The sequence below is a fragment of the Giraffa tippelskirchi genome, chromosome 13, assembly GCF_054371585.1.
Source record: "Giraffa tippelskirchi isolate mGirTip1 chromosome 13, T2T-mGirTip1v1.2.pri, whole genome shotgun sequence".
Lineage (NCBI taxonomy): Eukaryota > Metazoa > Chordata > Mammalia > Artiodactyla > Giraffidae > Giraffa > Giraffa tippelskirchi.
Window position 1 is genome coordinate 90,989,459 of NC_137287.1, and position 16,534 is coordinate 91,005,992.

The window sequence follows — 16,534 nt, forward strand, 5'->3', positions numbered from 1 at the left end:
CAGTGAGTCAGTTCTTCACATCAGGTGGCCAGAGTATTGGAGCTTCAGCTTCAGCCTCAGTCCTTCCAATGAATATAAAGTGGGTGATTATATCATTTATAAATGAGGACACAAGAGTGTTACAGAACTTAACCAGAGTGCTTAAGCAACTTGACTTAATATAGAAAAAGGGTTTCCCTGACCACTCAGTGGTAAAGAATCCGCCTGCCAATGCAAGAGACATGGGTTCAATCCCTGATGTGGGAAGATCCCACATGCTGCAGAACAGCTAAGCCCAAGTGCCACAATTATTGAAACTGCTCTAGAGCCAGAGTGCCACAGCTACTGAAGCCTGTAGGCCCTAGAGCCCATGCTCTGCAACAAGAGAAGCCACCTCAGATTAGAAGCCCACGCATCGCAACTAGAAAGTAGCCTCCGCTTGCAGCAACCCACGCAACAATGAAGACCCAGCACAGCCAAAAATATTTTAAAAAAGAATATAGAAAAAGAACAAGAGAATAAAAGGTGTTTCTAGTTAACAAGAAGGAGGCATTCTCCTTCATTTCTCTCTGGGAGGTTGCTCGAGAGCAGTGAGGAAACTGAAGAACAAAAGTATATAGTCCATCTTCTGTGAACTAGGAAACAACTGAGACCCCTAGACCCCAAGACTAGGAAGAACCGCCAAAAGTTTCCAGGCAGCCTTGCATGAGGGAGGCAGAGATAATGCCTATGACTGAAGATTTCTGAAGGAAGCAACAAAGTATCTCTCGAAGTGTACTTTGCACACCTATTGGAGCAAAAAGTAAAACTACCATTGCAATAGTGTGAATAGAGTGTACAGATTGACAGCAGCAGCTTCTCTGGACCTAGCTGAAGTATAAGAAGTAAAAGGAGAAGTTAAATGAGAAGGCATATGTTGGGAGCCGCGATAGGCATTACTGACAAAATGGAGGCACGGCCCCAACCCCCTCTCCTCATCCTGCAGGCACGGTCCTGGGATGAAGGAGTTAGGTCTTGTGATTCTGACTTGTCCTTTCCTTCTTCCGGTTGAGATTGAGTTGGCTGGAAAGAATGTTATAATCCATAAAGTTAACTATCGACATTTGTTCAAGGATCTTTACAAAGAATGCTCCAGGATGAGCACATAGGCTGCAGCTTGAGACCATGGGAAACATTGTTATCTGAAACCTGCCTGTAAGGGGAATGTTTATGGCAAAAGAAGTTTGCTGAGTTTAGGGGTTAGGAATGATTAAGAATAGTTAGAACCTAAAAGTTTAAGGTATGTTGTAGTGTTGGCATATTTTACTATAGCTTATGGAAACTAGGTATTTTAGAGATACTAATAGCTAAAAGCCTTTTTAGGAGATGATGAGTTTAAGTTACTAGGGGATAACAAGATTTAAAGAGATAAGAAATAAACTGAAGAATGTGATATACAGCCCAGAGACAAACTTGAGTTACAATGTCATCACTAGGACACTTAAGAGGGAACTCTGAAGGACAACAATGATTTATGGAGACAGTAAATATGGGTGAGGGGAAACTGAAGATGTCATACCTCTGACCTAATGCTTTTGTAAAAGTATAAAAGAAAACCTGATGCTTAAAATAAACATGCAGCCCAGTGCTTTGAGCGAGAGACTGCATCATTTTCTCCGCCGAGATGCAGTCCAAATGAGTGAGAGGCTGCATCATTCGCCGACCCCATCCATCCCTTCAGGGCGATTCCCTGGCTGCTGGAGCTGGACTCCAGCAGGCATACTGGTAAGCCACTTTGAAGGAGAAAACAAATCTGGCTGTCCTCAAATTTCTCCAAAGCAACACTCATCACTGATGTATGTAGAGTAATACCTACAGATCTTTTAAACAAAGAATTTTATACCCAGATATTTTGGTCAAGTTTCTTAGTTGGAAATCTGGAGTCAATTTTTTTCTGTAAAAGACCAGATAGGAAAAATTTTAGGCTTTCTTGGCCATATAACCCCTGTCACAACTATTCAACTCTGCCATTGTAACACTCAAATGAGTGTAGCTGTGTGCCAAAAAAACTTTACTAATAGACACTGAAATTTGAATTTCATAAAATTTTCATGTGTCTAGAATGCTAAATACTCTTTAATTTTTTTCATCCATTGAACAATAACAGGTAGTGGGTCACATTTGGCCCATGAACTGGTTTGCACACTATTGGATATAAACAGAAACTGACACTTGCTTAAGCAGAAAAAGGAGGGTTTTGAAAGAATTTTGGTTAGCTGTCAGAACTGTTGAAAGACTGAAGGATAAGCTTCAAGGAGCAATTTCTAAAATTGTTCTGAAGAGGAAGCTGCTACCACCCCACTGCCACACAAGGCACGAGAGGAAGGTGCTGTTGCCTCCATGTCCCATGGATGCCACTTCTGTACCAGGAACACAAGGAACCCACTGCCTCTGCAGAAAGCTGGAAAAATGTCCCCACTCACATCAAAACAGCAAGAAAGGATTCTTCATGGGGCATCCTTAAATTGCCAAACCCAAAAAACAAATCTCATCCAGAAATGCCTGACTGAAGAAGCCTAGGTTATATGCCCTTTACCTAGAATGCTGAGGAGTTTTCTGGGTTCTAGGTTAGAAGGCAGCACCAGTAAAGCCAGCCTTTTTCCTATATGTTGAGAGTTCAAATGGTACTGGGTTGCCAGACAATTATCATTCATGTATAAATGCTAGTGATAATCCACCTGCCAATGCAGGAGACACAAAACACTTAGGTTCGATCCCTGGGTTGGGAAGATCCCCTGGAGTAGGAAATGGCACCCCACTTCAGTATTCTTGCCTGGAAAATTCCATAGGCAGAGGAGCCTGGTGGGCTACAGTCTATGGGGCCACAAAGTCAGCCACTACTGAGGTTATTTGCCTCTCAAAAAACTTCCTAACTAAAGCCAACAGATACCTCCTAACTAAGAATTTGAAGTGTGAACCATTCTTGGGGAATCTTTTAAAATACAACTTACAGTAAATAAAAAAGAAAGGAACGTAGATAGTGATGTAAATATGATGTATCTGTGGGATAGAGAGTTAAAAGGCATTACTAGTATAAAAGCACATTTTACAAAAGTTAGCACAGATAACATCAAATGAAATAAAGTGATAGATACGAGAGGGAAGAGGAAATATTACATACATAGTATACACGTACACTATATGTTTCTATAATATATACTTGGATGAAGCACAAACTGGTATCAAGATTGCTGGGAGAAATATCAACCTCAGCTATGCAGATGACACCACCCTTATGGAAGAAAGTGAAGAACTAAACAGCCTCTTGATGAAAGTGAAAGATGACAGTGAAAAGTTGGCTTAAAGCTCAACATTCAGAAAACTAATATCATGGCATCCAGTCCCATCACTTCATGGCAAATAGATGGGGAAACAGAGAAAACAGTGGCAGACTTTATTTTGGGGGGCTCCAAAATCACTGCATGTGGTGACTGTAACTGTGAAATTAAAAGACACTTATTCCTTGGAAGGAAAGTTATGACCAACCTAGGCAGCATATTAAAAAGCAGAGACATTACTTTGCCAACAAAGGTCTGTCTAGTTAAAGCTATAATTTTTCCAGTAGTCATGTATGGATGTGAGAGTTGGACTATAAAGAAAGCTGAGCACCGAAGAATTGATGCTTTTGAACTGTGGTGTTGGAGAAGACTCTTGAGAGTCCCTTGGACTGCAAGGAGATCCAACCAGTCCATCCTAAAGGAGATCAATCCCGAGTGTTCATTGGAAGGACTTATGTTGAAGCTGAAACTCCAATACTTGGGCCACTTGATGCGAAAAGCTGACTGATTTGAAAAGACCCTGATGCTGGGAAAGATTGAAGGCGGGAGGAGAAGGGGACAACAGAGGGTAAGATGGTTGGATGGCATCACCAACTCAATGGACATGAGTTTGGGTAAACTCCGAGAGTTGGTGATGGCGAGGGAGGCCTGGCGTGCTGCGATTCATGGGGTCACAAAGAGTCGGACATGACTGAACAACTGAACTGATGTAGCGTAAGCTGATGTATGTAAATATACCATGTTTATATACATTTTTCAAAGGGGAAAATAATAGATGCTGTTTTAAAAGTCAAATGGTAAAATTATTTTTGGATGATTTTTCATCTGATTTTTCATAATTTGATGAAATTATAGAAAAAAGATGATATTTATCTAAATTATCAGAAAAAAAACTTCTGTGTTTCTTAGATCCTCTATTGTCTATTTGGCATCCATTAATCACAAGGCAAACTAATGTCCAAAGTTGTTTACATCTCTCCTGGGATCTGGCTTTCTCTGACTATGAATCCTCCAACCACAAATCCCAATAACTGTTTCACTTCCTGCTCAATATGGGATGTCCTCACCTAACCACTTCCCACCACCACAGCAGTAAGTGCCTAGGATTTCCCTTTGTTCCCGCCCCCTGACCAGCCTTAGTGATTCACCCTGTGGCCCTTTGTGGTATGGTATTGCCCTTTTCTCTTGGGAAGTATAAGTAATAAATTCTTTCAAAGGCAGTTGTCTCATGTCTGTCAACTTATTCCTGATTAAAATAAATCCCAGCACAAATTTTAGAACAGAAACATACAAAGCAAAACAAGAAAACATTATATTGTGGATTTTAGGACTAAGAAAAAAGCCTACCATATTCATGACAGAAGTACACCTAAACCCAAATATGTCAAATCAATAAATGCAAATGAGATAAAGTCACCTTTTGAAACAAAAGTCTTTCAGATGGGATAACAAGCTGTTGGATGCAAGTTATACCTAAAACAAAGTCAATTATGAAGTTGAAAATGAAAGTATGGACAAAGATATACCAGAAAAATACAAAAAGAAAGCAAAGGTGTCATCTTAATATAAAAGGAGATTAAAATCAAGGCAAAGCATTATTAAAGGAAAATATAATTCTAGAATAATAATAATTATGGATATGTGCCAAAGAGCAATAGGAAGCAGAAACTACAAGAGATACTAGGAAAGTAAGAGATTAGTAAGATTAGTAAGAGATTCTGGTTTGCTTCTCTCAGTTCATGGTAGTCAAGTGGACAAAAATTAAGAATAAGCAAACAAACTCTAATAACACCACATACAAAAATAAACTCAAAAAGGATTAAAGATGTAAAGGTAAGACCAGAAACCTCCTAGAAGGAAACATAGGCAGTTCATTCTGACATAAATCATAGCAGTATTATTTTTCTGACATGTTTCCTAAAGCAAAGGAGATAAAAACCCAAATGATTGGGTTGGCCAAAAAATTTCTTTGGTTTTTTTAAAAGAATAAAAGACACATTTTTCATTTTCACCAAGAACTTTATTGAACAACATATTCACTTTTTTTAACTTAAATTTCTTTTTTTCTTGTTGCTATTTTAAACTTCTTATTTTTATTGGGGTATAGGCAATTAACAAAGAGTTGTGATAGTTTCAAGTGAACAGTGAAGGGACTTAGCCATACTTCATTTTTTCAACTTAAATTTTTACTTTTCTGTGTATTCACCACTTTGTTCCACTACCTTCTGCCATTTTTCACAGAAGACTCCTTTTCAGTAGCACTGTATACACATCACTTTCTTTGGATGAAGACCAACCTTTGGTGTGGTTGGTGATGGTTCATTTCACTTGCCCCATGATCTCTTCCATTCCACATTATTGTACAGGACACTTTTTCATCACCTGTCACAATTTGTTTTAAAAATGGAACATTTTTGTTATGTTCAAGTAGACAATCACATGCAGAAATACGGTCAAGAAAGGTTTTTTTTTTTTTTTTGCTTAACTTCAGTGGAATCCAAATATCAAAGTGATTAAATAACCAAGCTGGTGCAAATGATTTTCCTTGCTTGATCTAGTTATTTTGAGTATGTCACCCATCTCTCACATGGTACAACATTGATTGTTCTCAACAATGTTAATGTCTCAATTTGATTGCTATCAACTTCAACTGGTCTACCCAACTGTGGAGCACAATCCAGCAAATCTCCACCGTGAAACTTTGCAAACCACTTTTGACATGTTCAGTCAATCACAACACTTTCTCCATACACTGCAAAGATCTTTTTTTGTATTTCAGTTGCATTTTTGTCTTTCTTGAAATAATAAAACATAATATGCTGAAAATGTTGCTTTTTTCTTCCCTCTTCAACATTGAAATGTCTACACAAAAATCCACCATTTAAAAGAAAACTGCATGCTGATATGACAGCTGTCATAATACAGTCTAACAAAATTGTTTTGAATGAAGTTAAAGAGACCTAAGCGCTACTAGAGCCATCTTACAGGAAAAAAATGAACAAACCTTTTGGCCAACCCAATAATAAAGGGGACCTAATTAAACTTAAAAACTTCTGTTCAGCAAAGGAAACCATAGACAAAACAGAAAGACAGTGAACTGAATGGAAGAAAATATTTGCAAATGATATGACTGATAGGGATTAGTGTCCAACATATAGAAACAACACATACAACCCAACATCACAAACACAATCCAGTTAAAAAATGGGAATAAGACATGACTAGACAGTTTTCCAAAGAGGACAAACAGATGGCCAACAGGGACACGAAAGAATGTTCAACATTGCTAATGATTAGAGAAATGCAAGTTGTAGAATCACAATGATATATCACCTCACACCTGTCAGAAACGCTACTATCAAAAAACACAACAAATGTTGGCAAAGAAGTGGAGAAAAGAGAACCCTTGTACTCTGCTGGGGGGGAATGTAAATTGGTGCAGCCACTATGGAAAACAGTATGGAGGTGTCTCAAAAAACTACCACATAACCCAGCAACTGCAATCCTGGGTATGGGTATATATACATATATATATACAAATGCCCCACTAATTCAAATACCCCAATACACACGCACATACTGAAATACTACTTAGCCATAAAAAGAATGAAATTTTGCCATTTATAACAACATGGATGGATTTCAAGAACATTAAGTAAATCAGAGAAAGACAAATATTGTATGTCACATATATGTGGAATATAAAAAATGAAACATGGCCATAACAAAAAAGGAAGAGATATTAAAAAAAACTAATGGTTACCAGTGAGGAGGGGGAAGATACAGTTAGGGAATTAAGAGGTAAAACTATTATGCATAAAATCAATAAGCCACAAGGATGTATTGTACAACATAGGGAATATAACCAATATTTTATAGTACCTATAAATGGAATATAACCTTTAAAAATTGTGAATCACTATGTTGTACACCTGTAACTCATGTAATATTGTATGTTAAGTATACTTCATTTTTTTAAATGAAAAAGAATTAAGAAGAAATGAGTAACATATTATTGAGGTGAATCTAACTGATAAATATCAAAATCTGCACCCTGGAGACAGAGTATACCTTCTTTTCAAATATGCATAGAAGTTGCAAATAAACCTTAAATTCTAAAAACTAAAAATATTAGATAATAATTTCTCATCACAAAGCAATAAAACCATAAATTTAAAATTAATATATAAATAGCTCTTATGTCTAGAATCAAAACCAAAAATTTGATATATTACCGATGAGCTAACACTAGCCCTGAGAAATTCAGAACATCATTGTAGATTACAGTTGGATGGAGGGTGGGATGGAGCTATGGGAATCAGGTAACAAATGAAGTTAGGCCTAAATCCATCTTACAGTGGTGTTGCCAAAATCTTGCCTCTCTGTGCACCAATGCCAAAGAGAAATATGGAGACACAGTTATGGAGGAGAAAGAGCGGCTTTATTATTTTGCCAGGCAAAGGGGGAATACAGTAGGCTAGCACCTCAGGAACTGTGTCCCCCTTCCCTGGTGAATCGAGGGGGGGATTTAGTCAGGCAAGGGTATGGGCTTCCCACGTGGCTCAGTGGTAAAGAATCCACCTGCCAATGCAGGAGACACAGGAGACATGGGTTTGATCCCTGGGTAGGGAAGATCCCCTGGAGGAGGAACTGGCATCTCACTCCAGTATTCTTGCCTGGAAAATCCCATGGACAGAGGAGCCTGGCGAGCTACAGTCCATGGGGTTGCAAAGAGTCAGACCCGACTTAGCAACTAAAAAACAACAACAACGAAGTCTCCACTAAAGACCAAAAGGAGAAGGTTAGGGGAGCTTCTGGGTTGGTGAACATGTGGAGATTTGGGGCAAGGGTGTGGAAGCTCCACATCCTTTCACCGTAACTTGCCCTATGCATCTTGTCCACCTGGCTATCCCTGAGTTACATCCTTTTACAATAAATAACTATTCTAGTAAGTAAATGGGTTTCTGAAGTTCTGTGAGGTGCTCTAGCAAATGACTGAAATCCACTAAGGGGATTTGTGGGAATCTCTGATGTACAGCCAACTAGAAGCACAGATAACCACCTGGGTTTGGGATTTGTATTTGAAGTGGAGGGCAGTTTTACAAGACTGATCCCTTCACATGTAGAACCTGATACTATCTCCAAGTTGATAGTGTCAGAACTGAGTCAAATTGTAGGACGTCCAGCTAGTGTCCAGAGATTTGCTTGGTGGTTTGGGAAAATTCCACCCCACACACTGGAATTGGGTCCAGGACCCAAATAGGCTCAAAGCAAGAGAACGCTCTCTAGTTGGTCCAGGCTGCAGTGCAAACATCTTTGTTATGTTGGTACCCTAAGTTTCTGTGTCAGATTACGCTACAGAGGCTGGTCTAGGCAGGTCCTCATAGGCCAATCATGATACAGGCTTCCTGGATTGGCATAAGGCCAGGTACTCTTCAGCAAATAACTATACCTCCTTTTCAGAAACAGCTCTAGGCTTTCTACCGAGCCTTCATCTACTGCCACAGGACACTAAGAGGTATTCTCTGATCCGTAAGTCATAACATTGAGTGGATGTGGCAGCATCCATCATAAAGTGAAAGGTGTATATGGAAGAACAGGCTCGAGTCGGTCCCAAAGGCCCAGTATGTTTTCAGAAATGTAACTTGCACTCCCAGTGTGTCTGATCCTGTCATATTGCCCTCTCCTTTCTGTATCTGGGGCCTCATGTAGGAGTTAGCTGACTGAGAGGGAAACAATTTGAGCCTGGCTTACAGATGGCTCTGCATTAAATCTGGCACTAGCCAAAAGTGATCTGCTGGCATATTAGGGAATCTAAGGAGAATGCAGTGCTCTGAAGAACACTGAGAAAAGGATTTTTTCCCAGTGGGCACAACTGCAAGCATACATCATATGTATTAGCCAGTCAGGATAGATAAGAAACAAGCTGGTCACACCTGCACTTAACTCACACTCTAATTTCAACTACTGTTCTCACCTCCCTTATGCTCTCTGCTTCAGGCACACTGGTCTCCTTGCTGGTCCTTGTACAAACCAGGCATATTCTTACCCAAGAGCCTTTGCATATGCTGTTTCTTCAATCTGATATGCTTTTCAACCAGAGGGCGACATGGGTCATCCCCTCAATTCCTTTGGGTCATTATTCAAATATTACCTTCTTAGTGACATCTTCCCTGGACATTCTGTTTATAATTGCACTCCCCTCAACTCTTTCTTCCTTCTGTATTGACAATCTAATATACTATATAGTTTATTCATCTTGTTTATGTCTGTTTCTTTATCCCACTAGAATGTAAGTCCCATGGGGATAGGGACTTTAAGCTATTATCTTCACTTTTAAGCTCTCTGTTCCTATAACAGTATCTTGCATTGGCAGGCACCCAATAAATACTTGCTCAATGCATGAAAGTCAGTCTGGGGAAGAGGCTTGCCAAAGAGCTTCTCAGAATGTACTCCTGAGTTTGAGAACACCTGTATCCACGTGAATGTGCACCAAAGGAGCTTCACAGCTAAACGGATGTCAGCTAGTCTCTTCCTCTAGCCACCCCAGCCCTTGCCAATGAGTTAATAAACAAAGAGCTATGTGACCAGGGGTTGCAGTTAGGCATCTGCTCAACAACATGAATATCCCTTTAACAAAACTGACCTAGACTTTACTGTTGCTGAGGGTCTAACTTGACAGCAGAGCTGCTCATCTGAGACAACACAGCACCAAACTTCAGGGGGATGAGCTACCACTTGGTGACAGATCAGTTACACTGGACCCCAAGAGGGTAGCAATTTGTTCTCTCTGGAAGTAAGATGAGAGCTTATTTTGGATAGGTCTCTTCTTGCTGCCTTACTTCTTTCAGCAATGCCATATGTGACGTTACTGAACTTATTTACCACCAGGATATCCCACATATTATTTCTCACTAAGGAAGTCATTTTACAACTGAAAAAGTAAGGCAATGGGTTGAAGTTCATAGGTACTGTTTTTACCATGTACCCCATCATCTAAGAGCACCTGGTCTTAGCAAACACTGGAATGAAAAATGGAAAATCTACCATGCTGCCAGCTAGTTGATCATATCTAGAAAGTCTGGGTACTGTCCTACAGGATGAATTATCTTCTCCAGGCCAGTGGCTTCTTTCTGGTTCAGTTTCTCCCACATCCAGAATACATGCATTTAGGAACCAAGGCTAATCTAGGAACATGAACCCTCCAGGCAGGTAGATGTCCAATATGCTACTGGGGAAGAGTGGAGAAATAGCTCCAGAAAGAGAGCTGGGCTGAAGCAGAAACAATATTCAGTTGTGGATGTGTCTGGTGGTGAAAATAAAATCCAATGCTATAACGATTATTGCGTAGGAACCTGGAATGTTAGGTCTATAAATCAAGGTAAATTGGAGGTGGTCAAGCAGGAGATGGCAAGAATGAACACTGACATCTTAGGAATCAGTGAACTAAAATGGACAGGAATGGGCGAATTTAATTCAGACAACCATTATATCTACTACTATGGGCAAGAATCCCTTAGAAGAAATGGAGTAGCCCTCATAGTCAACAAAAGAGTCTGAAATGCAGTAATGGGGTACACTCTCAAAAAGTAAGAATGATCTCAGTTCGTTTTCAAGGCAAATCATTCATTATCTCAGTAATTAAAGTCTCTGCCCCAACCACTAATGCCAAAGAACCTGAATGGTTCTATGAACACCTACAAGACCTTCTGGAACTAACACCAAAAAAGGATGTCCTTTTCATTAAAGGGGACTGGAATGCAAAAGTGGGAAGTCAAGAGATGCCTGGAGTAACAGGCAAGTTTGGCCTTGGAGTACAAAATGAAGCAAGGCAAGGGCTAACGGAGTTTTGCCAAGAGAACATACTGGTCACAGCAAACACCCTCTTGCAACAACATTAAGAGATAACTCTACACATGGACATCACCAGATGGTCAACACTGAAATCAGATTGATTATATTCTTTGCAGCTGAAGATGGAGAAGCTCTATACAGTCAGCAAAAACGAGATTGAGAGCTGACTGTGGCTCAGATCATGAACTCCTTCTTGCAAAATTCAGACTTAAATTGAAGAAGGTAAGGAAAACCACTAGACCATTCAGGTCTGACCTAAATCAAATCCCTTATGATTCTACAGTGGAGGTGACAAATTCAAGGGGTTAGATCTGGTAGACGGAGTGCCTAAAGAACTATGGACAGAGGTTCATAACATTGTACAGGAGGTGGTGACCAGAACTATCCAAAGAAAAAGAAACGCAAAAAGGCAAAGTGGTAGTCTGAGGAGGCCTTACAAATAGCTGAGAAAAGAAGAGAGGCCAAAGGCAAAGGAGAAAGGGAAAAATATATCCAACTGAATGCAGAGTTCCAGGGACTAGCAAGGAGAGATAAAAAGGCCTTCTTAAGTGAACAATGAAAAGAAATAGAGAAAAACAACAGAATGGGAAAGACTGGAGATCTTTTCAAGGAAATTGGAGATACCAAGGGGATATTTCATGTAAAGATGTGCACAGTAACGGACAGGCACGGTAAGGATCTAACAGAAGCAGAAGAGATTAAGAACACATGGGAAGAATACACAGAAGAACTATATCAAAAAGGTCTTAATGACATGGATAACCACGATGGTTTGGTCACTCAACTAGAGTCAGAGATCCTGGAGTGTGAAGACAAATGGGCCTTGTGGTCAGTCACTTCAGTCAAGTCTGACTCTCTGTGACCCCATGGACTATGGCCCGCCAGGCTCCTCTGTCCATGAGATTCTCCAGGCAAGAACACTGGAGTGGGTTGCCATTTCCTTCTCCAATGCGTGAAAGTGAAAAGTGAAAGTGAAATCGCTCAGTTGTGTCCGACTCTTTGCGACCCCATGGACTGTAGCCTACCAGGCTCCTCCGTCCATGGGATTTTCTAGGCAAGAGTACTGGACTGGGTTGTCATTTCCTTCTCCAAAGTGGGCCTTAGGAAGCATTACTATGAACAAAGCTAGCAGAGGTGATGAAATTCTAGCTGAGTTATTTCAAATCCTAAGAGATGATGCTGGTAAAGTGCTGCACTCAATATGTCAGCAAATTTGGAAAACTCAGCAGTGGCCACAGGACTGGAAAAGGTCAGTTTCCATTCCAGTCTCAAAGAAGGGCAATACCAAAGAATGTTCACACTAGTGTACAGCTGCAGTCATTTCACGTTAGCAAGGTAATGCTCAAGATCCTTCAAGCTAGGCTTCAGGAGTATGTGGACCAAGAACTTACAGATGTACAAGCTGGGTTTCCAAGAGGCAGAGGAACCAGAGGTCAAATTGCCAACATTCATAGGATCATGGAGAAAGCAAGGGAATTTCAGAAAAACATCTACTTTTCATTCATTGACTGTGCTAAAGCCTTTGACTGTGTGGATCACAACAAACTGTGGAACATTCTTAAAGAGATGGGAATACCAGACCACCTTATCTGTCTCCTAAGAAACCTGTATGCAGGTCAAGAAGCAACAGTTACAAGTCATGGAACAACAAACTGGCTCAAAATTGGGAAAGGAGTATGTTAAGGCTATACTTTGTCACCTTGCTTATTTAACTTATATGCAGAATACATCATGTGAAGTGCTGGGCTGGATGAAGCTCAAGCTGGAATCAAGATTGCTGGGAGAAATATCAATAACCTCAGATATGTGCAGATGATACCACTCTAATGGCAGAAAGCAAAGAGGAACTAAAATGCCTCTCAATGAGGGTGAAATAGCAGAGTGAAAAAGCTGGCTTAAAATTCAACGTTCAGACAACTAAGATCATGACATCTGGTTCCATCACTTCATGGCAAATAGAAGGGTAAAAAGTAGAAGCAGAGACAGATTTTATTTCCTTGGGCTCCAATATGACTGCAGATGGTGACTGCAGCCATGAAATTCAAAGACGCTTGCTTCTTGGAAGGAAAGCTATGACCAATCTAGACAGCATATTAAAAAGCAGAGACACCACTTTGTCTACAAAGGTCCATATAGTCTAAGCTACGGTTTTTCCACTAGTCATGTATGGATGTGAGATTTGGACCTTAAAGAAGGCTGAGCACCCAAGAATTGACACTTTTGAATTGTGGTGCTAGAGAAGATTCTTGAGAGTCCTTTGGACTGCAAAGAGTGAAACCAGTTCAATCCTAAAGGAAATCGACCCTGAATATTCATTGGAAGGACTGATGCTGAAGCTGCAATACTTGGCCACTGATGGGAAGAGCCAACTCATTGGCAATGACCCTGATTCTGGGAAAGATTGAGGGCAGAAGGAGAAGAGGGCAACAGAGGATGAAATGGATGAATAGCATCACACAATGGACATGATTTTAAGCAAACTCCAAGAGATAGTGAAGGACAAGAGAAGCCTGGCGTAATGCAGTCCATGGGGTTGCAGAGAGTCAGACACAGCTTAGTGACTGCACAGCAACAACAATTTTACAAATGGGCCTCCTTGGTGGCTCAGTAGTAAAGAATCCACCTGTCAATGCAGGAGACTCAGATTCCATCCCTGGGTCAGGAAGATCCCCTGGAAAAGGAAACCCACTCCAGTATTGTTGCCTGGAAAATCCCATGGATAGAGGAGCCCAACAGGCTACAGTCCACGGGGTCACAAAAGAGTTGGACATGACTTAGCAAGTCAACAACACAACAAATCTTACAAATATCTCCTGGAATGGCTAGCCTCAGGGAGGGTATGTATTAATTTCTTCTCTCCTATAACCATTCACATGTGAACAAGGTCCCGATTAAGGCATTTTGGTTTAACATTCAAGCAGAGGGCAGGGTTCCCCAAGTTGGCCATTATGTGTGGACAGTATCCTTTTAGTAAACAAAAGCAATGAGGAGGAAAGGTTAAAGTAAAAAAAAACAGATCCAACATAGAGTCAGTTCTTCCCTGTAACCATTTCCCACTGTCAACGTCCATTCCACAATCTTGTGGAAAAATGAGCAATGACCATTCTAATTGTTTCCTGTTGTCTTGTCATATGGATCTCTCTGGGCATGTCTGCCATCAGTGCCAGTGTTCCAAATATTGCTTCTTGGACTACCCTGGTGGTGCAGTGGAGAGTAATCTGTCTGCCAGTACAGGGGACATGGGTTCAATACCTGCTGCAGGAAGATTCCACATGCTGTGAAGCAAGTAAGCCTGTGCGCCACGACTACTGAGCCTTTGTGCCACAAGAGAAACCACCACGATGAGAAGCCCTTGTGCTGCAATGAAGACCCAGTGCAGCCAAAAAAAAAAGCAAATGTTGCTTGTTTTATTCCTATATGAGAAGTGTGTCATGTACATCTGCAGAATTAAAAATATTTACAACTTAAAAGTTAAGAGTTATATTTTATTTGTAAGGAATTTTGAGGACTTCAAACCTGGGAGGTAGCACATCAATTTAAGCAATTTAGCACTTTTCTATGTATGGGAAGATGCAAGAATCTGGGCTCACTGAAATCATTTCCTCAATATGCACCCTAGCTATCTGGGAGCCTGTATCCCATATCTCAAGTTTCCTCGGGGCTCACCATAGGATGTGGCTGTAGTCTGATGGCTGCTAGATGTCAGGTATTTTTCTCCTGGAGTTTCCTCAGGACTCACCAGCTTACACTGGAGGGCTATAAACACTGATTACATTTTTAAGGTCCTCCTCTCTTGGTAAGGAATTTGACCAATATTTGGGAGACAGTTCATGATCAAAGCTTTTCCCAAAGAACTGGAAGGTTCATCCCAGATTCTTGATATGTCACTCTAGGTGCTAAATTTTGGACCAGACCCCATCAATAAAGATTCTCTGGATTTTATCTGATTGTGATCCAGGAGACACCTAGAATCACACTATTACAACTACTTTATATTATAAATGTGATCTATTTTCTAAAGATGTTTAGCCATATAGGTTTTGTTGGAGGCTTGGTTACACACTGGGTACTGTAAAGGATAACAATCTTATAAATTAGACAGGATATAAGGAATGAAGCTAGTTACGTTGACAATGACTCAATGCAGCAAGGAGACACAAAGCACAAACAATTTGAAAACAAAAAACAAATTAAAAGAATGATTAGTATAGCGAGTTGTATTAACTATTATTATAATCTAGTTTCAATAACTGAGCGACAAAGGAGCCATCACTGATTTGATGAGCTATCCGCAGTTTCACTCTATCAGCTGCACATCTCAAAGCTCAATCTTTGAGACAAGCATATGCTGCTGGTAGGATCAACCAGGTAGAGACAAAAGGTTAAATGTTTCAATTCTGCTTCCCCAAATTACTGTAAGTCATAATTGGTTTAAGGAGAAGGTTTTCTTTACACCTGGAAAACACAGATTTAAATCAGTAATTTTTTTTAGATAGAAACCATAAAAATTATAACCATATTTACCAGTTCACTTAGTGCCATGTAACTAATTCTTTCTGTTAACAGTTCTATGAAGCCTTCAGGTTTCCCATTAGAATTCTTCAATTTCTTACCAAGTTCAACATTATAGTTGGAAAGTCAGAAACTTGTATTTATCCAACAGTCCTTTTTACAAATCTTCTTGAAGAGGAGGCATTTTTGCAAAAGCATGGGAGTGAAACTGTAACTGTCCGATAAAAGACTTAAGGCCATTTAAATCTGATTAAAATGCAACTGACAAAGTAACTTGGTTACTGCTATGACATACAACAAATTCAAGCTATTTTTGGAGCCACACTTTTGGTACTGTAAAGACTAGAACAGTAAAATAAGTACAGTTTTTTCTTTTTTCAAAAACTGGGTGGCTATCTCAATGATATTGAGGGATTGAGATATCCATTTACCTATGTCGGAAAGTTTTACTCATTTAGCTTAGAGGAGAAGGCCTCTTCCAAAATTTTTATCAGGCTCTGAATGTTGCAGTGAAGCAGCAATTCTGACTCCATGTTGGAACTGTCTTTTTAACTTTTTTTTTTTCTGCCTTTGTTATTACAATCATACATAATGGCCTGCCTCAGAGGACCCTGCCCCTGGGCCTGACCCTTAAACTAAAGTGCCTTTGTTCTGTTCTTTGAGAGACAGTCTGACCCTGCCCACCTGTGAATGACTGCAAGCAAGAAGAGATTAACACATTCTTTTCCTGATTCTGGCCATTCCCAGACACGCTTTGTAAGACTGAAGGCCCTTTTTACTTTACTTTCTCATTGCCTCTCTCTAATATTCCCTGATTGGCTGGCTATCCAGGAGCAGCAAGTCTCCTGGCTGGCTAAGCCAAATTTATTACT

General features: G+C 40.1%; 1 protein-coding gene across 2 annotated transcripts in view; it reads right to left on the bottom strand.

The window, feature by feature from the left end:
• Positions 1-16,534, bottom strand: part of LOC145532100 (uncharacterized) — a 26,796-nt gene continuing 10,262 nt past the window's right edge. The window contains exon 2 of one of the 2 annotated variants that reach the window (XM_081556439.1): positions 1-62. In XM_081556439.1, coding sequence (XP_081412565.1) covers positions 57-62 — 6 coding nt within the window. In that variant the 3' untranslated portion in view covers positions 1-56. Of the gene's footprint in view, positions 63-5,460; positions 5,679-16,534 lie in introns of those variants that run through there. The other variant, XR_014072990.1, reaches the window with a different exon arrangement.